The 22,053-nt window shown below is 42.2% G+C and overlaps 1 protein-coding gene across 8 annotated transcripts; it reads left to right on the top strand.

Annotated features, from left to right (window-relative positions):
- Positions 1-205: 205 nt before the first annotated feature.
- Positions 206-21,999, top strand: LOC117951448 (catenin delta-1-like). Of its 8 annotated transcripts, XM_034883137.1 has the most exons (23): positions 207-467; positions 6,129-6,227; positions 8,163-8,326; positions 10,563-10,631; positions 10,741-10,860; positions 11,068-11,330; positions 12,308-12,589; positions 12,736-12,976; positions 13,098-13,320; positions 13,580-13,772; positions 13,885-14,002; positions 14,106-14,259; positions 14,483-14,500; positions 15,195-15,263; positions 15,845-15,972; positions 16,225-16,375; positions 16,586-16,778; positions 17,674-17,870; positions 17,976-18,017; positions 18,119-18,186; positions 18,408-18,462; positions 20,300-20,391; positions 20,427-21,999. In XM_034883137.1, exons 3-22 carry the CDS (start codon positions 8,168-8,170, stop codon positions 20,356-20,358), a joined length of 2,802 nt encoding a protein of 933 aa, XP_034739028.1. In that variant the 5' UTR covers positions 207-467; positions 6,129-6,227; positions 8,163-8,167; the 3' UTR covers positions 20,359-20,391; positions 20,427-21,999. The 8 variants fall into 8 exon arrangements, with proteins under 8 accessions (XP_034739035.1, XP_034739028.1, XP_034739027.1 ...); XM_034883136.1 differs by having other exon boundaries at positions 20,300-21,999; XM_034883138.1 differs by lacking the exon at positions 207-467 and adding an exon at positions 1,358-1,376 and having other exon boundaries at positions 20,300-21,999.
- Positions 22,000-22,053: the final 54 nt, after the last annotated feature.

Genomic DNA, 22,053 nt, shown 5'->3' with positions numbered 1-22,053 from the left:
AAATGACATCAGTGTGTGTGGTGTGTGTGTGTGTATATGTGGGAGACGGATAGGGAGCGACAGACGGAAATTATGGGAGGAGAGAAGAGGCGGTTTTAGGTAGCCCATTTATTCTACTACTGCAGCAGAATGTAAATCCCCCTACTCCTCTTTTATAAGCATTGAGGTACTCATGTCAGTCTATCTGTTTTACAACCTTGGCTACTGGATACCCGTGCCTTCGTAAAAAAAAACATAATTAAAAACTTTTAAAAACACCTGTATGAGAAGAGGAATTCTACGTGCGCCGTTTTTACCGTAAAGCCGCTTGTTGAGCCCGCCCTCTCTTTGGTAGAAAACTGTGATGTCGCTTCGTCTTTAACGAGCTTGACCCAGAAGAACCCAGGGAAGGAGGGGAAAAGAGGGGAGAAAACACACTAATAACGGAATAGTCTGGAAGGGGTCGGGACAAGTTTTTAACGAGCAAGGTGAGTCAATTAATAAATGTTACCAGATGGTTGATACAGTGTGGGCCGCGGTTTCCCCCCACAGAGAGGGTGCACTGCAGCGTTGGCAAGGAGTGGTCACATCATCGACAGATCGCAACAGTCCCCTAGGCTAATGTTAGCTAACGATGCTAACGTTAAAAGTTTGTACCGTGAACCGCGGTTCCGTTGCCTACAGTGCATGGTGTTATAACCCATTCAAAAGAGTCCATGAAACCAACTGAGAACACCGTCTAAATTAGCTTAAAAATACACCTTAGCCTAACGCACGCTAACATGCTGCTAATCTGTTTGCTATGCTAACGCTAGCTTGGCTGTTGGCACGGCTCTCTCTCTCTCTCGGTTATGTGGGTTATTGTGATGCTAACGGAGCAAGACAGACAAACCAGGTCATGCGGGTGCTGCTGAACGAGCATTCTGACCAACTGGGCCGATTTGATCTTAAACATTGTCATTTATTTGGACAATACGTTAGCACAAGCATCGAGTTACAAAGCTCAAATACGCGAGTCTTTGTTCATGAGAGTCATTTTATACCCACGTCTTATTGATAGTGCCTAACACTGCTAGCTCTGCTCCTGGCTCCTGGTCCAGATTGCTAGATTTATTACATTAGCAAATAAATTCACGACAGCGTGTGGGGGTTTTGCTGGTTTCAGTTCAGGGAAATGCTAACTGTTAGCGCAAGCGGTATTAGAAGGAGAACAGTTGGACTTCCACAACGAATACTATAAAGTAAGACAATCTGACGGTCAGACGTGTTAACCATACTGAAGTAGACCGTCCCTTTATGTCGGATGAAGACAGTTTTACCAGTATAAGCAGATAAGTAGATTTCCCACGTCTACGGTTATCATTGGCAAGGAGCCCCGGAGAGAACAGTGTAGCTAGGTCATAGTAATTGTAAACCCTGCAACATGTTTGACAAAACATGTAAACGTTGAGCCTGTTTTATTGTATTTCAGTTTGTCTAAGGGGTAGTGGTCCTCTTGTTGTAGTCTTGGCATACGGGTTGGGATGTTAAGTCTGTCCGCTTGTGAACCTGTTGGGTGGGTCCTGTGTGAACTTGTTGTAGAAGGAACATGACTGGGTGGGGATAACTGTCAGCTTGAGTGTGAACAATTAAACTACCTTTTCCCCTTTTTTAAACATTGGTTTCATGCAAGCACGTGCACAATATTTTAGTGTAGTTAAGTGCCTTCCGTTTGGGCTTTGGGACTGTTCTGGTTAATACAGTATGTGTGTAGGTGTAGTTCAGGGGCTGTAGCTTTTATAATGTTCTTCAGGTGCCACCACTAATAACACCATGTGTGATTGAACAACCAGGTATTAGCCTTTCCTGACTACTTGTCTCCAACTGTTTGATTGTTGATGCATGCTCCCAGCACCAGCTGTAATTGTGTCTGCTCTTTTGCAGTCTGCAGGTTAATCCAAAAAGAGCCTAACCTGTTGTGTGTCTAGTGTGTGCATGTTAACATCATGTGTGTGTATATGTGTTGAGAGGTAAGTGGATTAGCGGGCTAAAGCTTCAATCCCATTACAGGCCTGGCTCAGTTTAAACCAGCGCTGGTGGCATCACACAGACGTTTCAGCTAACTGCAGTGTCCCTTAACCCGAGCTGAATGAACATATGGGCTTTTTGACAGTGAATGGTTTGTTTCAGTGGGTTTTTTTTTTTTTGCTGCTGATGGCAGGTGTAGGTGCTTATTGCATTAACCAGAGTTTCGTTACGTTGACAAAGGCTGTATTGTAGGTTACATGTGCATATCATCGCAGATGTCTTCTGACAGGGTTTAGTGAGTCATGCTGACTGATGGCTGCAGAATCAGATGGAGATATGTGACTCGTGGTGTGTCAGGGCCCGGTCAGATGTTTGAGGGGTGTGTGGATGTTGCTGACCTCAAAGCACTGCTTTTAGATTTTGACCTTTTTGTTGACGGTGTACATAACTTAACTCATTCTCTGTGCACTCTTGTTCACTCACCTTTTTTTAAAGTTTTTAAAAAACATTTCTCTTTGCTGCTAGGACTGCAGCCAAGGATTATTTTCAATACTGACTACTGTGCAGATTAGTCTTTTTTTTTTTTTTGGGGATCAAATGTAAGAACATAGTTTAAAATCACCATTTCCCAGAGCCCAAGGTGATGTTTTGCTTTTTATTTTCGCTTAAAAAAATGAATTGTATGATTTTAATAATAAATAAATATAAAAAAAATAGGATTTATGGGTTAGGCTATGGTAGCAAACCAAAAGGTTTACAAATATCGCCTCTGAAAGCTCATAAAAGCAGAACAGAAAAGGGTAGATGGAGAACAATAATAGCAAAATGGGAAGTGGCTTGTGGTCGTGTGATCAACATATTGACCATGGGGGATTTCACCGCAAAAAACCTTCCTCCAACCATCAGTATGTGGTTTATTAAAGTGTGCATCATAGACCTTCGTGGTTGTGTATGCAAGCAGTTATGTATAGGGGAAGTGTTTGTTGGTGACCTTAAGTATCCGCTTTGTCCCTTTACTCATCTCTGATGTAGAATCCATAACATCCTGTTTCTCAGGAAGTGGGTTTTAGGGGAAAGGGGAGGGGAGTGGCAATGGGACAGCACTGATTGTTTTCATTGTTCAACACTGACTTTCAAGGCCAAAACCAACAGCTGTGAAAGGGGGAAGACGAGTGGAGAACAGAAGTCATGAGTGGGTCAAAAGTGACATAAACTCAACCCCCTCCAGACACATACAAACACAGATTCCCTCAAATGTGTCCAATAATATCCTCCTTGCTATCCAACACTTTCACACTTGCGTCCATGCTCTCGGTTGCACAAACTACTTATTGTTCCACCAACCTCCCGGACTGACAGCTGCAAATTCCCACTGACGGTGGTTAAAACACACACACACACACACAGACACAGACACAGACACAGACTTAGAATTAGGTTCCAAAACACTTGCCAAGAAATATCAATCACAGTTTCAAATTCATCTGGCATAAATGACAGTTTTGCTTGTTGGTGAAATACGATAGCATGTAGCGATGGTTATTTGCTCTCAGATAAGATTAGGAGCGAGGCAGTGTTTAGCCTGTGTGATGTGGCATAAAATAATGGATGATGCCAGATGATATGAGATTGAAATGTCTTTCTCTGTGTTCTGGGTAATTTGGGTAAAAACAGATCTCCAAAAGATTATTAGACAGTTTCCTGAAAGGTCAGTGGCTGAGTGGGTGGGCTGCTCTTCTGAATTGACAGGAGACAATGCCAGGAATGCAAGACATTCTTTTATTCAGCTCTCCTCTCCTTATCTTTACCCTACTCATTCGCTCAAGTTTACATTCTCCTTTAGGTTTTCACTGCCTGTGTTTCACTTTTTTTTTCTTCTTTTTTTTTCGGCTATTACTCTCTTAATTTCCGTCAGTGCGTTTACATGCAGTTTAAAGAAATATTTATATTCCAGTCAAGGCAATATCTAGGTTTCTCAAGCGCAATGTAAACACCGGTTAAAACTGTAGTTCTCATAACCCGGTAACCCCTTTTGAAATCGGGGGTATTCGTGCATGTATACACCTTTAACCAGGATAAAATCAGGTTACGCTTTTGCTCATGCTCAGTCCTACACTGCAGTGGTTTGTGACCCGGAATAATCCGTCAGCGTTGTGGGTGGAGATACAACCCGTTGCAATGGTACAACCATAGACTGTTATTCTATTGGTACAACAAAACATTGTTGCCCTCATCAGCGATCCAGCGGCAGCAGAGAGCCTACCGTCCATCTGTTTCACTCCATCTCTGGGGCTGTCTTAGCAAAGAAGTGCAGAGACCGAGCAACTCGTGGTGGTCGCTGGCTAACATTAACGTTAGCTCGCTTATTCCACACAATGTGTCTTCATGCGACACTAGTTAATATTACAGATGATAAGCCAAACATTTAGTTAAGTAAGTAAAAATGTAACGTTAGTTGTCGGCCTGTCAGCTGGTTAGTTAGCTTGCTCGCTGGCGGCCCACAAGGCAGGTACAGTTATTGGGTAAACAATGGAAACGAGAATTAACAAAATGTACAGCACTGAAAAGTCGTTGCCGTTCTTCCCGCACTCCAAGTGTCATAAAGTTAACCAGAGGAAAAAGCAGTTTATACAACCAGTTATACGGTGGCAGAGCGCCACCTACTGTACCTGCGGTAAAGTTACACCCGTTCTTCCCTGCTCATGTATAAGGGGAACACTGGCATAACCTGGTTATTCACTTATTAACCACGGTTACTGCTGTGCATGTAAACGCACTGTGTATGTCCGTAGTGGATAATATCAGCCTTGTCCTGGCTATGACCATATATAGTCATGTGTGGTACTAGACAGCGGTGTGTGTGATTTGCGCAGGTGGGAAGTTAAAGCTTTGGGGGTGAGTGTGTTTCTGTGACATCATGCTTTCCTGACAGTCAGCCCTATCCACCATGCAAATCCTGGTTTTCGTTGTGACAAATTCTTTTTGTGTTGTGAAATGTCAGCCACTCCTTGTTTTCTCATCAGGACAACCCACTTTCCTCCCTTTTTTCCCACACAAGGCACATCCTAAGTAATGTTTTTTTTTTTTTTTTGAAAATAGGCTGCAAGGTGTGTATGTGATTTAACAGGAACAGATGCAGCCTCTCCATGCTTCACTTGACCAGCTAAGGGATGTCGTAATAGTCTATGTGATATCACCGTGTCTGTCTAGTTTTTTCATTTGTTTGCACAATCGACAGTGGGTGGAACGGTGAGTCATTTGTCACCATTTCTCCATTTGCACCTGTGCTTGTTCACCCTCTACCTGTATTGCACACAAACACCTGCTGCCAGAAATGTAAATGCAGGTCAGTTTGTATGCCAAATCGCCATGGACTGTCATTCCAGGTTGTCAAAAAAGTCTGTCTGTGCATGTTGGCGAGACAGAGAGAGGTGAGAGAGGTATGAGAAACTGAAATTTGGTCACCCCACCTCTACCTTGTCCAACCGGTTTTGTGTGTGTGTTTTGCTGATGGGGAGCTGGGTTGCTGCTTCAGAGGGCGTATCAACAGATAACAGGATCTGAGTCTCCACTTGTTTGGCTCCGCTATAACAATGTCTTTCTCTCAGAGCACAGCCAAGATAACAAAGACACGTAGAGAGAGAGGGATAAAAGGCAGTCAAGTGAAGAAAACAAGAGTAGCGGACTGATAGAGGAAGATAGGAGAGGAAAGGCTGGAAGAAAAGGCAAAGTTAAGGACAAAATGAATTGATAAGAGAACATATGGTTCTTGAAGGATGTTCCGATCTCTAAAAGCCTTCTTTCTCTTTATGCTGACGGTCGATGTTCTCTGGCCCAGAAAGAGCTGCTGCTTAGTCAACTTCCCACAGCTTGCTGCCGTACGCAGGCCAAATGTTGAATAAACACAGGGTGTGTCTGAATGCTGGAGCTACTGTATGCCTCTGTCTCTTACTGTTTTTTTTTTTTTTTTTTTTTTTTGCTCACAATTTCAAACACAACCCTGTTGTACACACTTGTATGGTATTCTCACTATGTTGCTGTTTTTCAAACACAGGTGCCTTCATTCTTTACTATAACATTTCTCTCTCTTTTTTTCTTTCTTTTTCTGCTTCCTCCACCTCTCCGTCTTTCTCTCCCTGCAGTCCATTCCTCCCTGTTTTCTGGGCTTGGTGGTTCGGTGACCTTCTATCCATGAGCACCTAGAGCTCACCTCTACTACCAAACCACGCCCACAGGTGAAGGTGTGTATTTCTGTTTTCTTTTTCTAAACTTAGATGTCTGAGTGTTTTTGTGTTGGTTTTTTTTCGATTAATCGTAAAGGCTAGAGCCTGACAAATAAAGGATTTTATTATATATTTATTTAAAAATACGAAATAGATAGATCTTTTTTTTTTACCCCCCATAAATTGGTGGTTTAATTTTAAATTCATTTTACAAGTGTGGAAAAACCTGCCTAAACATACGCCCCTTGACTTTGTAAACATTAATTGTACATCCATGGAATAAACATGTAAATGCAAACGAGAAAAGGTGGAACAAGAGTGCAGTGTTTAATTTGAAAGGAAGTTTGCTTGTAGCGTCATGGCAATACATGAATGCTGTCTACTCACTGCAAAGGATTTATGGAAAACTCTGTTTGTCTGCTGTTTTTATGTAATACAGTAGTTTCTGTTGTGGTGTCAAAGAGGGTGGAAAGCCCAGAGGACCCATATATGCCTTAAGTGGCAATGACTTTATTGATCTGCATGCAGGGGACGATGATATTGACCAATATGTTGAAAATTACAATCTTTATATTATCATTATCAGTATGTTGCAGTGTTAATGATCAATGCAAGGGTTTGAGAATCCCCCTCCCTCCACCATCACTACCCTTCTCCTGCAGTGTTTGTATTGTATTGTCTACTGTCAGACCTACAATGTAAATCGTGTGCCATGTGAATCATGCCCTATATAAGGCACTAATTGTGTAGTTTATTATTCTGCAGAATTTTCTTTTAACATAGCGCCACCTTGCAGTGATGCGCTAAACACACCAACTCTTGTGATAGAAGTCTTTACCGTGTTAACTAGGGAGGCCACACCCGTCACTCATGACAACACTGGTGTTAGTGATCAGACATTTGACAAGAAAATGTTTGTCAGTAACTCTCAATATCTGCAGAGCGCTTATTTTGATCTCAGACACCGCCTACCAAGAGCCTGGGTCTGTCCGAGGTTTCTTCCTAGAAGGGAGTTTTTCCCCTCGCCACTGTTGCTTGCTCTGGAGGGAACTACTAGAATTGATAGGGTAGACCTACTATATCTGTAAAGTGTCTCGAGAAAACTCTTTTTATGAATTAAAAATATAAATAAAATGTAATTCAATATGCAACTACTAAAGAACAGTGAGGCAAGTAATGCAATTGGTGTAGACTCGACTACGTTCCAGCACCAAAAACTTTAACTATCATGGCAAGCCTAGTGTTAACATGGTCATATATCCCTGAAGGTTTGTCACACCGCCTCAAACCATAGCTTAAAACACACAGACAAGTCAGATCGGTTACATGATTGGCCTCCGCAGCGTGACGTGGGGCTTTGTTTCTCCAAAAGTTGAGTCTGTCTCTACTTTTTGCCGCACGCCCGCTGCATTTTCTTTTGCGTGTGCCCCTGCGGCAACCCCCGCCGCAGCTTAAATGCACCACCCCCCCATTCAAAATGAATGGAAATACCAGCGTGTTTGCCGGACTGTTGGACGGCCGACGCTGGCAGTCTAAACAGGCATTAAAGTCTTTGTGTGGGGGGAAAACTTGAATCAATGAGTCATTACAACTTGACAGTCTTTCAAAGGAATAGATGTACAAAAGAACCCAGTGCAGTTGGGGGAAGTTTTCATGTCTGAGTTTCAGCCAGAAACATGTCTTTACAGTTGCCAATGCTGTACATTTGTTATTGAGTTCAAAGGATGTGTTGTGCAATTCCAACAATGCCGATTACCAAAACTGGATTGCAGCCTCAGTCCCCAACCAAATCAGAGGAAATAATGGGTGAAATACCACTGTCTACTTAATATCAGCCCAGAAAATCCTGTATTATTTTTTTGTTAGACACCCACTCCCTGTGCTTTAGTGTGTAGTAGGCTGCATGGATGTGTGTAACGCTCCCCCCCCCTGTCTCCCCTTGGGGCGGTGAAGTGTGTATGGAGCAGTGTGAGAGCGCAGCAGCTCTCCTGGAGTCGGTCAGGGAGCAGGAGGTGCAGTTTGAACAGCTGACCCGGGCGCTGGAGGAGGAAAGGAGGAGAGTGGGCCTCCCTGCCACCAGCCCCTCGGCCCTGGGTCGCCCCCTCCCTCACACACAGGTAACAGCCGGAGTCTCTCGTTGGGGTTTACAGCCCCTGCCGTCTTTCACTAAACATCCAACCCATGGATCCTCATTTTCTCTGTCCAATCCTCAGTTTTCTCTCGCCAGCCATCCATCCTCTGCCTGCCTCCATTCCACCAGCGCTTTGCGTGTGTGTGTGTGTGTGTGTGTGGGCGGCGTCATTAAATAGCTATTTTCATTGATTCAGTGTCTCTAAAGTCCGTCTGTCTTTCAGCGCTCATCTGCTAACACATCCATTCATTCCTGCCTATAGTTCCACTACTTTCAACATGCCTGAGATGGTCATCAGCACACATTTTCTGCATGCCTCCATTGTCATTCACCGGATACACACTGACACACACGTAATCACCTTTTGTTGGCCCCTGCTGTGGAATTTTAGTCATTTTCCTCCATCTTCCATGTTGCAGCATGTCGTGTTATGCAGTGCGGTGGGTCATCTGTCGTGGATGCGTCGCACAGGCCTCCATCCAGTGAAGTTTCCCATTCATAATGAAGAATTTTGTCTTTTTACTTGCATTTAAATCCTTTTAGCAAGCACTTAAATGCATTACTTCTGTTACTTATTACTTCTGTTAAGAATTCTCATGCATGAAATTATCATTTTGTGTGTTAAACATCAGTGCTGCAAGCTCCTTAAAGTAATGGTTTATCGGTAATTCAACCACTGCTGTTTATGTTCAATTCACATTTCAGTCAGAACCGTTGAGGTTTTGGCACCTTTACTTCAAATATATTACTTGGACTAATACAAGTTAAATCAATTTACCAAAATAGTTGCAGACTGTCAATTGAATAAATGATAATTCAATAATTTAAGCTCTGAATCTTAGTTAATTGTCAATTTAATATCTTAGTACATTGACCATTGTAGACAAAGTTGCAAATAACTGAGCAAGATTTCTGTCAAATATGTTTAGTTTTATGTGATAAGGTACATTGATATGCAAGGTGATTATAGTTTCTCAATTGATTTCCCATTACATTTCCTGTTAACTATATATGTATATTAGGTTTTTAGTTGAGATCAGCTTTTCTGTCTTTAGTTTTAAGGCTCTCACTGTTTCTTTTGTTCCGAGCGGAGTTATTTGCTTGGACAAGGTCCTACTGTTGCCTTCTTGTTTCACATTGTTGTCTCGACCAAAAGAATCGGAAAGAGTGGTGGACTTTGCTTGGTTGCCGGCAGGCTTTGGCTAACCGTTAAATGAGAGCCATTATCATCAACACAGAAGGTCAGGCAGTGCCATATTTACGGGTTGACGTTTAAGCCTCCTTCCCAGCACTTGGCATTGTGTACACTGAGTAGAATAGTTTTAAATCTGTTCCCAACTATTTTCCTTTCATTAAGGGCTCGCTGACCTAGATCAAATCTTATGTTTTGTCTCTTTAAATCCTTGGAAGTGACTTAGTTGATTAGTGTGTGGCATTTGGAGGATGAAGGCTAATAAAGCGACAATCTGTGTTTTTGGCCTTGTGCTAACTGCTTATGTTTTATTTCTAAAATCATAAATACTGATGAAGATACTCAACCTTTGCCAGCCTCACAGTCTGAGCCCTGCTCCAAGACCATGACGGAGTTGTTGTATGCAGATAACGGTGATGAGGTGGTAATAAGTAAGGACCAGCTGTAGTACACTTACACTTCCCATTGCTTTAAAAAAACAAAACAGACCTGCCTCCTTGTGGCCATCATGTGAAGGGGGAGTTGGTAGTTGATAAGGTTCATTTCTCTTGACTTAGACTGAAACGGTTAGTCACTGCGTCCGGTAAAACAGTTGGTGGGAAAGATTTCCATAGTATCCCAAATACGCAGCGCTCCCCATTGTATTCAGCTAACTAATACTGATAACTGAGGTGGTTATATTGCTTGAAACAGTGTTACTCAGGGTTACGTAGAAAGTGTCCAAGTTATACAGTGTGACAGTCATTGGTTATGTAACAGATTACAGCAAGATGAAGTAGGGTGTGAGGATGATTGGCTTCACTCCAAAATGTCCTCCCTCATGTCTGCCAGTGATTCACAGGCCATAAACATGCAGGGACAGTTTGGCAGTGAATGTGCTTCAGCTGCAGTAATATCATCTGGCAGGTTGTAAGAAAGTAGAGCGCACTGGCTACTGGGAGACGTGCCTTTTACCTCACTCGTATGTGCTGTTCCAGCAGAATTGCCTTCACATCTATTTCACAGTTGTATATTTCTTTTTTTATCCCAGAACGGGCGCTTAGGGGATGCAGACATAGACCGTCTGAAACTGACTGACTCCTACATAAACGGCACACAGGTATGTGTGTATAGTTTTATTGTGTACGTTTTGTTTCTATTATATTCATAGGAGTAAGTTCCAGAGATTTAAAAATATATTAATATAAATGTGTGCTTCCCAACTACAGTACAGAATGGTGGACCCTGCACACGGGGCTCTGGATGAGAGCTACACACCAGAGGACGACTCCCAGGAAGTACACTCGGTCTTTTCTGACGAAGGAACAGCTCGACGGCCAGACAATGGCGTAAGTGATTGTTGACACATGCACCGTGATACCATCAAACTTTTTTTCTTGCAAAGGCTTGTGTAATAATCACTTTGATAACTGTATTTTAGTTTTTTGTCGTGGCTGAACTTAGTGTTACGGAAGCCTCCAAGGATCTTACGCCACTTGATTATCCTTTGCCGTAAACATCTTTTGATACATCGCTGCCATCTTGCTCTCCCTCAGATGAAGAAACCAATCACACGCACAGTCCTGCCCTCTGACTCTATGTCCATCGACGGGGGCTTATCGGTGTCTGGTATGGGCGGCTACAGCGCCACACTGGACCGTCCTTACAGACAAGCTGGACCAGCAGACTACCCCACGGCCACAGTTCCCAGAAACTACCACTATGCCCCGGTTGGCGGTTACGGTGACTACCGGGGAGGCCCACCATCAGAGGCATACACTAGCCTGAGCAGGGGCTCGCACATGGACGACCGCTACAGGTACAAGGCCCCTGCATGGAGGAGTGCTGTGAATCTTTTCTTTTGATTGGTGTTTTTAACATTCTTAAAATTTGTTACTTTTAAGCCAAACTTGAACTTTTTTGTTTTCATTTGTGGACAAAAGGCACAATTCCCTGTTTTGCTTTATCAACCAAATGTGTCCCATTTGTACGTCTCTTACACGTTAACTCTGTTTTTATAAGGTAATGAATACATGTTCTATCTATGTATGAACTATTTGAACCAGATTTTTCATCATATTGTTAAAACAAGACTGGAATTTACAGCTATTATTCATACACAACACAAAATAACAAACTAAGCATTGTATATTTGCTAAACAGAGTGGTAATGTTTTAGTTCCTTTCCAAACGTCACTAGAATATTTACTCAAAAGATTTAACAGACATTGTGGACTAAGTGTTTTAACTTCCTTTTTATATGTTTTTATTTTATGGGGAATGTTTGTTGGCCCAGTGTGCTTTACACTGCAAAAAGGGTGTCTAAAAACAAGATAAAAACACTAAATCTGAGGGGAAAAGGTACTCAAAACAAGTGAAATTATCTGTCCATGCAAGATAATTTCAATTTTATAGTGTAAATTAACACTGAAAATAAGAAATTCACTCTTAAAACAAGATACATTATCTAACACTTCTAAATCTAAGTTGTTTTTTTTGTTTTTATCTTGGTAAGAACAAAATAGTGTAATTATTCATTATGTCTGAGATTTACCAGAGCAGAATTGATGGTTGAGAGAAAACCCTTGTTGGTTACTGTAGACACACATTCCTGCAGTCACACCAGTCAGTCCTGCTTTTAATCCTGTTCAGAATCAAGACTGTGAAGCCAGATATGTTCATGCAACTTAAAGTAGAAATTAATCTTGCTTTACTGTAAGTTGGAAAGGGGATCACTCAGCACAGGATCTCACTTCAACATCTCTCTCACTTATCTCGTTACCTTCATTACCCCAGGACAGTTGACGGCTACAGGACGCTGGACTCTGGCTACCGGGCGCCAAGCCGCCAGCAGCTTGACCCGTATGCAGCACAGCCCCAGGTGAGCCGTGGAATGAGGGCCTTGGGCTCAGCGTTGGAGGTGCGGTACGGCCACGGCCACTACTGCCTGGAGGATGACCAGCGCAGTGTAGGATATGATGACTACGGCATGGGGCCTCCACCCATGCACCCTGGAGGCTATGGTACCATGCCACGCCTAGGGCCCGGCACCGGTGGTATGGACAGACGGAGACTCAGGTAAAACACAAACGCTTTGCTGTGCCTTCAGATAAAACTTGTTTTTTCAATCAGACCATGTATATGAGCAGTTTGAAACGTTGAATCTGTTTCTAAAGACAGACCCAACAAATGTTTCTCTATTAATTTCCTTCTGCGACATGCAGGAGCTGTGAGGATACTTTGGACGGCAACATGGGAGGAGTCGATCCTTATACCTGGGATGTTTCCATGCCGATGGAGAGGGGGAGCATGGCTTCACTGGACAGCACTCTGAGGAAGGCTCCTCCTGGTTCATGGAGACAGCCAGAGCTGCCGGAGGTCATCGCCATGTTGAACTACCGTCTGGACCCTGTCAAGACAAACGCTGCGGCATTCCTCCAGCATCTCACATTCAAAAACGATAAGGTGAAGCAAAAGCCACATTCAAATACAGAACGACTGTGTTTAACAAATGCTTATTTATTGTTTTGTATTGTCATTTGGCAAATCCTTGACGTGAGCGTGATCATTTTGCGCCTGTGTCTAGGTTAAGTCGGAGGTGCGTCGTCTAAAGGGCATCCCATCCTTGGTGTCACTGCTGGACCACCCCAGCAAGGATGTGCACCACTCAGCCTGTGGCGCACTGAAGAACATTTCATACGGGCGAGATCAAGAAAACAAGATTGCCATCAAGAATTGCGATGGAGTGCCCGCTCTGGTCAGGTTACTTAGAAAAACCCACGACCAGGACCTCACTGACACTATTACAGGTACTCGCATCATATGATGCTTGTTTTAATGTTTTTTTTGTTTTTTTAATATGTACTTAGTATTACGTTTTTGTCTTACTTCAAACACACACACACATGATGAGTTTGGTCGTAACAACCTACACATAGCAAGCATATCCAAATATTTACAGAACAAAAAAGAAAACAAAAAATTGAAAAAAAAGGTCTCATTGTTATATTTAATCATTTTAAGGGTATTATTGTAGTGAAAGTAACCGTATGTGTCATATCATCCCAGGCACCTTGTGGAACCTTTCATCCCATGACTCAGTAAAGATGGAGATTGTGGACCACGCCCTGCACGCCCTGGCTGACGAGGTGGTCGTTCCTCACTCTGGCTGGGAGCGAGGGAGCAATGGAGGAGAGGAGAGCTGCAAACCACGCCATCTGGAGTGGGAAACCGCCTTGACCAATACTGCTGGCTGCCTTAGGTACACAAGGGGGTCAATAGATTTCATGCAGAAAGTCAAAGAAGGAGAAAGAGAATCTATTTTGAGAGAGAAACCTACAATTTTGTGCTTAACATCTACCTCTGTCCAACAGGAATGTGAGTTCAGAACGCAGCGAGGCCAGGAGAAAGCTAAGAGAATGCACAGGATTGGTGGATTCACTCATGTACGTTGTGCAATCACAGATCAACCGCAAAGATGTGGATAACAAGGTACTTACGCCAGATGACATATTTTATCTTATGAAACCAAAGCACCTATCTTCCCCTGTCTCCATCTTTGATCATCTCATCCCCTTATCTTCTCTTCCTGCAGTTGGTGGAGAACTGTGTCTGCCTCCTGAGGAATCTGTCCTATCACGTTCACCGGGAAGTCCCCGGCAGTGAGCGCTACGCAGAGACCACACCCCTCAACCAGGGGCCTGCCCCCGCTAACAAAGGAGGCTGCTTTGGCTCTCGAAAGGGCAAAGGTTAGTGTTGGGCAGTTAAGTTGCACTGTGTCTGCGAGGTTTGCTGTTGAAAGATGGGTAGCTGCTAGTGGCTTTGAGCTTGTTGGTGTCGCTGTTTTTCACACTCTACCACTGTTTCCCTCTTTTTCCCCTTCTCTCTCTCCTCCCTCCATCCTCTTACCTTTCTCCCCCGTCTTTCTTCCAACCCCTCCTTCACTTCCTCCTTTCTCTCTGCTGTGTTTAGATGAGTGGTTTTCAAAAGGTAAGATTCTCCTCTTGGTGTTGGTGAACTTTTGAAACTATTGACCACTCTGCCATCAATAATTTTACTTACACTACCGGTCAAAAGTTTGGGGTCACTCACAAATTTCCATTGGACTCCATTATAGACAGAATCCCAGCTGAGATCAGTAGCCTTGTTTTTTTTAACCAGGGCAGCAGTTTCCAGATTACATTATGTGCTTACATAATTGCAAAAGGGTTGTTTAATGTTTTCTTAGTTAGTTTTTGAAAATAATATCAGATTAGTAAACAAAATGGGTCTTTGGAACATTGGATGAATGGTTGCTGATAATGGGAAATGTAGATATTGCATTAAAGATCAGCCACCCACCCAGATCAGCTGGTATCCTGTCTATAATGGAGTGAAATGGAAATTTGTAAGTGACCCCAAACTTTTGACCGGTAGCGTATGCATAATAAAACTTTGCTACAGCAATAAGAATGCCCAGGTTCACATCCAGTTCATGAGCATGATCACCTGCCGTCAACGCAAATTCACTTGCATGTTCAGTGCTCGTTCCATTGGTTGCATGGTCACATTTCACGTAACAATGTGCCAGAGTTAAGGAATGCAGATAACTTACTGCTCATCTCGACCAGCTTCACATAATCTGTTATTTCTTCAGCTCAATCTTTAATGTGCTGTCTTTCTTTTTTTTTATTTCTCACTGCAGGAAAGAAGGATGGCGATGATGGGAGTGGAGATCAAGTCGACATTCCAAAGAGGACAACACCTGCCAAAGGTATGCATTCAGTGTCTTTTTCCCTTCAAATCATTTATTATTGATCAGTATTTAAGGTAACCTGCTTATGTCAAAATTATACTGTCTGAGTGGCGGTGTAATGTAAATGATGTCATGGGGTATACAAGTAGGGTCTTTGCGAACTAGCAAATTGCTGCGCATGTGTAGCTTGCATCCTCCAAACACATAATATCTATGTTGCCTATGTGTACGCATCCATTCCAGAGTATGCTCAAGCCTTTATATGCCAAAATACAATGTCTCATGTCGCATTTAGCACTCTTTGCTCTGCTGTCAAACAAACTGTCTAAACACAAGATAAGATCTAGTTCTGGACTAAGGACCTTTTTCACCAGATATCTGCATTAAGGTTTGTATCAGTCTAGGAAGTGGCCTTATTCTTCTTTGATTCTCCAAAACTTGCGTGTGTGTGTGTGTGTTTATCCCACATGTTGAATCTTTTCAAACTACCAGGTCTAGCTGGTAGAAGTATTCTTTGGTAAGGGCTTTTTGTGTGTCCAGCACAAATGTCGAAGTTTGTCAAACTTGTTGTGAAGCTAACACCCCTCTGTCAACCTCAGGTTATGAGCTGTTGTTCCAACCAGAGGTGGTTCGTGTTTACACATCGCTGCTCCGAGAGAGCAAGAACCCCTCGGTGCTTGAGGCCGCTGCCGGTGCCATCCAGAACCTGTGTGCCGGCCGATGGGCTGTAAGTACCATTTCTTAACAAACTGAATCTCTGCTGTTACAAAACAAATATGTATGTATGTATGTATGTATGTATGTATGTATGTGTATATTTTTTCAGGTGAAGTCTCTTAATCTGAATCAACATTTTTGGTCTGTTGAAGTCATTTTAATCTGATTAGTCAGTTGTGATGAGGTCAATGATGAAGTTACTGGAATACTGCTGTCAATGTAAATTAATATAAATTACTCTCTCTATCTGCTTGCTCTTCAGTATGGTCGGTATATCAGGGCCACTGTGCGTCTGGAGAAGGGTCTTCCCATGATGGCAGAGCTACTGGCTCATGGCAATGACCGTGTGGTTCGGGCAATGTCCGGCGCCTTGAGGAACCTCTCCATCGACAACCGTAACTGCCAGCTGCTCGGTAAGAATGTTGTATTGGGTCTCCAAAAGAACTACAAAATACTACTTTTATTCTCAAAGAATAGAACACTTGTATTGTGCTGGATATGTGCATGTATTTTAAATGCAACAATCGATGCACCAAAGTGTGGCTAGGTTGTTGGACATTTTGGATGTTTGCGTTTGGTTCACACCAGGTGCATTTTCTTACCTCACTGGGTGCCTCCTGCAGGTTTGCATGCAGTGCCTCACCTTGTGGCCAACCTGCCTGGAGGCCAGAATCAGTCTGGTCGCATTCTATCAGAGGAGACTGTGGTGTCTGTATTGAGCACACTCACTGAGGTGCTAGGCAACAGTGTGGAAGCAGCAAAGACCCTCCGAGCCTCGCAGGGCATTGAGAGGCTGGTGCTTATCAACAAGGATGGGTAAGTGTGTTCTGTAAAGTGAGCTAAGACTATAATAACAGTAAGTAATGGGGCTCATAAAATTCATAGCAATAAATTACCCGAGCTTTGCATACACAATGCTTTTTATGGTAGTAAAACAGATAAAACAACTACTTTGGTAGTTTATAATAAAGATATTCCTATACCTACCCTTGCAAATTAATAAATTAATCCAATTAATCAATTAATTCACTATAAAAACACTTTAGTCTATAAAGGGTTATTCAAGTTTTTGGGTGAAAATCTAAGCTAAATTGCGGGGGTTTCCTTGCTCAGAAGGGGCTTTTGTGGGGGGAACACATTAAGCGAGGGGTCTGGGGGTCCTCCTCCAAGAAAACTGTGCGTCAAACGCTTAATTTCCTGCATTCTGATACACTTTTAGGCACCAATTTACGATTAAAACGTCTTATTTCTTTGAAGCGATCCCATTAGTGCTAGTTTTAAAGTGGAGTGTTCAGGTCAAAACAATGCAGCTTAGCTGGCTATCAGCACCAGCCGCATGTGTAAAATATAACAGCTGTGGATGAGAGGGGAGTTGATGCCGGAAGTGAGACGTTTTGGTACTGGTGATCTTTCTATGGCACTGGCTAAAACTTCTTTTGCAGGGGTGCAAAAATGTGCTCTCTGCAGGACAAATCCTGAAATGTAAATGTGTACTGTCTATTTTTACCAGCTAGCCAACTTCTGTTGAATGGACGGATACCAGTCACTCGGACACAAGTGTGATTGAAATAATTTGATTTGTTGAATATTTAATATCTCTTAGATGGTGATGAGTAAAGTGTCTGAGTTTTTTGTCACTGGCCTAAACTGTGCCAAGATATACAGCAAAGCAAAACCCTCTGGTATGGACATACATCTGTGTATCCTACAGCAAGCGCTCAGAGCGTGAGGTGCGGGGGGCCGGCCAGGTGCTGCAGCTCGTCTGGGCCCACAAAGAGCTGCGCAAGCCTCTTGAGAAAGATGGCTGGAAGAAGACGGATTTCATGGTCAACCTCAGCACCACAAACGGCCCGAGCACACGAGCCAACGGTACCTACGAAGACAGCACCACGCCACTGCTAGACAGAGGTCAGTGTGCAATACATAATTTATGGCTCAAAACATTTTGGCAGCCTTAAACCCAACATTTAGAAAGTTTAGTTTAACTTGTGACTCTGTTTTGCTTCATTTTAGGGGAAAAGAGGGACATGATTCCACTAAATGACCTTGGCCCTGGTTAGTCCATGTATCATTGTTGCTTTTTATCAAGACAAATTCATCAAGATCACGATGAGATGTATGATTTAATTCTCATTCTTGTCGTCTAATTTCCTCAGATGCCTACTCTACACTGGACCAGAGGGAGAGGAGACACACGCTGGATGAAACCACAGACACATTGCCGGTATTTTAAATCTTTCTCACGCACATTCACATGTCTTTCATGTTGGATTGCTCACTCAACTACACTAACCCCTAATAACCTGCACCACTATGCACACTTTAACCTTTTTTCCTTTGGCAGCCTTTAAAACTTCACAATTATTGACACTTTTCTCACACTCACTTCCTCTTCCTCTTCTCTTTCTCTCTCTCTCTCTCTCCCTTTCTCTGGTTGTCTCTTAGCGAGGGGTGTATGGGGGCAGAAAGGGCTCCTTGCCCCTGTTGGACTCCTACGATGGTTAGCCCTCCCCATCCCCTCTACCCCCCTCTGCATGTAACAGCATGGTATGTCCAACTCACCTCTTGTCCTGCATGGACTCAATGAGATCTGTTCCTTTGTCTCCTCTAACTTTCAAACCTCAGTAAAACCTGGTCTATGTCTATGATGCTGTACTGAAACGATGTGCTGATATTTAACATTATGAGGCCCGATCTGACATGTGTAAATGATTATATAGTTTGCTGCAAGGTGCACCTTGTGCATAGTTGTCCATGCAGTCTGCCACTGAAAAGATAACCCCAAGGCTGCTAATTAAGGTTTAAATCCTCAGAATGAGAGCTAATGTTTGTGCAGTAGTGTTGTCACAATACCGGAACTTTGACTTCATTACTAAAATGTCATTACTACAACACAACGTCAACAAATAGAAGTAATGTCACAGAAGAACTATGACTTAAAACTTAAAACCTTGCCCCTTATTATCATAAGGGCAAGATTCCAGATTGGCCCATCTGAGCTTTCATTTTCTCAAAGGCAGAGCAGGGGGAAGCTGAGGCTGGGGGAACTCATATTAATGTTAAAAAACCTCCATAGAGTGAATTGTCATGCCGTGGGACCTTTTTAAGGGATTTTAACATGACACTCATTGTGATATTTTTCCTCTCACAATAAAATATGTATCTTTTCATAGTGGCAACTGCCAGAGTGTTAGTGTGTTCTTTGAAGCTATGGCCACCACGTTGTGAAATATTTGACTCCACTGAATTTTGCACGTGTCCAGGATCCAAGTACTCAGCTGCTGCTCTCTTTTGTCACCTGTTCCCGTTGGTCTAGGATTGGGTTTCAGTGCACTCTTGTGGCTCTGCAGGGTATTACAACAACATTTCACCCAGAATAAAAAACAATTGAATGAATTAGATTTTTTTTTCTTTAATTGCCTGCAATCGAGTAACTACATATTACTTTGAGTATTAAGCAATACAAATAAAAATGTTGGAAAAGTGAATTTGGAGAAGTTACTCAAATAATCCATTGAATACTTATTATCTAATATTGTAACTGTCACATCTCATTGTTCTGTATTGAAGTAGTCTTGTATACATTTTGTCTGGCTGACATGTAATCCTACTGTGGACACATGCAGCTTTGAGGAGGCTGGATGCACACAAAAATATTCACATCCATTAATGTACATTTTAATTAAAGGTGCAACAGAATAACTTTTTGATTCAATGTGTTGCACAGTTTTCATCAAGAAAGGCTGTGATAGTAGTCTTACCAATAACTAAGTGTGGCGTTATAGAACCAACTTCTAGGAAAGCCCTGCAAAGCAGCTCCATTGGTTGGGGTTAGGCATTGACCTCAAGTGGTTAAGGTTAGGGTAGCCGATTGGTCAGGGGTTAGGACGCTAACGAATCAGGTTACGTTACCTTGCGTGAGCATGGACGCCTGGCCAATAGTAGTGTGTGAATGCTATTAAAGGGCGGCCTTTCTTAGAAGTTGCGTGGGTTCCGTAACAACGTGTTTGTGTCATTTTAGTTCAGTGTTACAGGGCGATCTAATGTGACAAAGTAACACACGTAACGTTAACCACTTCATTTTTTTATATGCTTTCTGATTTATTGTTTCAAAGGTTACACTAAAAGTCAATACTAGATTCAAACTACATTTAATATATTTTAGATTGAAATCTGGTTATTGTGACTGCACTATTGTGCAGTGTGCCAAACCTTTACCAGTTAGTGAGTCTTTGTGTTGCCTCCACGTTTTATTGTGTGTATTACTCCCGTTTTTATTTTCTGTGTTAACATTTTGCATCTGGTTTTAATCAAAGTATTTTTCTCTGTTCCTCTAGAAAAACTGATAGTGTGCATCACCCAGACTGGGCCATCCCTGCCCTACCACTGCTACTGAGGAGAGAAGATCCAGATGCACAGACTCTCTCCCTCTTGTCCCCCCCCCCCTCCTCTTCTTCTTCTTCTTCTCCTCCTCCTCCTCTCTTTTTCTCTCTCTATCACCACACAGATGGGATTAGAAGATGAGGGTTGGCATCCAAAGAAAGTGGCCACGTTGCAGGCAAAAACATTTCAACACACACGTACAGAACATACACACCTACTTTTTAAGAATTCATTCAATTGTAGCAACAGAAATAAATTCAGTTTTTTTTAAATTAGAATTCATCTTTAAAGGCAATCACCTGTTGACAATCATTTTTAATTCTGGTGTTGTCGTCCTGCTTGTTTTTATTTTTCCGCTCTATCGTCACTTACATTTTTGGTAAATTGGCCAACACCTGCATCCTGATGATGAATCTTTTTACGTGGACTTCTATGTAGGGTATATACTGTATATAAAAAGAAAATGGGATGACTGCATTAGTTTTGGCTCATTAATTTAAATCATCCCTTTTACTGGGATTGCTGGGAGGTTTGGGTTGACAGACTGGCTGCCGCCCTGTAGATTGAGAATGTTGTTTATATAGGAGTTATTTTCCTGTCTAGAGTTATTTTCTCTCTTTTGGGATGAGCACAGGTGTAGACAAGAAAAGGGCGTGTGTGTGTGTGTGTGTGTGTGTGTGTGTGTGTGTGTGTGTCATACAGTAAGTCTGTTACTGTGCATGTGTGGAAAATGAATATGGACCTTGGAGTGAGTGTGTGCATTGACCAGACCCATAAGACATATGTTGAATATTTCATCCGCTCATGTTTCCGGTTTGTTTGGTGTGCTTTTACTCCTCTAACAAAGCATTGTTTTGTTTTGCCTCTTTTTGTGTTTTGACAACTTTTTTAATTTTTGAAACACACAACATTGGCACTGAAATGTGAAGCTGGGAACATCGTACACTACTAAACCACTAAAACATTGTGACATCCTGCTTTAGAAATCATTCCTGGCCCAACTGTAAAACATTCACACTATAGACAAAACCTACTCAGCAAATAACACTTCAGGAGGGTCTCTTGGAATAATTATCTTCTATTTAAATCTTTTTTTTAAATTTTTTTTATCACTACTTGCTGTTTTTTGTTTTTGCAATATAATCGTTCATACTGGCATTTAGTTGTGCTGTTTTACAAAAAACACACTTCAATATGGGAGAATTCTTCACTCAGAGGACATTTGATTTTTAACTGACCAATTGGGGAGAATTACTGACATCATTTAATTTGAGAAGTGAATAAAAGCACATTTTGGTCTATGATCTATTTGTTTTACATTTTTTTTAATTTTTAATTTTGTGTTCGGTTTGTGTCCATTTTATTTCGGTTTTGTATGTATGGGAGTGGTGGGTGAGAGCATTATGCAATTTGTTCATCTTTTTAGTCCAAGTTTTACTTCTGAGTTGTTTTAAAGCAAAAGAGACCAATCATCTTTGTTTAGGTTTTTTTTTTTTTTACTCTCCACACAGTATATTTGTAATGTTGCCTATCCATGTAAAATTATGATGTACCATTCATACCTGCCTTGGCTCAAAGAAGTTGCTTTTTTCAGTAAAGTATGTAACTGTTAAAACTGTTTTTTTTTTTTATAAATAAAGATCTTTTCTTAGACCAGATCTGGCAACATGTGATTGATGTGGCTGTGTGGTGAGGAAGAAGTCCTGTA

Source organism: Etheostoma cragini, chromosome 10 (genome assembly GCF_013103735.1).
Source record: "Etheostoma cragini isolate CJK2018 chromosome 10, CSU_Ecrag_1.0, whole genome shotgun sequence".
NCBI classification, from domain to species: Eukaryota; Metazoa; Chordata; class Actinopteri; order Perciformes; family Percidae; genus Etheostoma; species Etheostoma cragini.
This window is presented reverse-complemented; position numbering and strand designations above follow the sequence as displayed.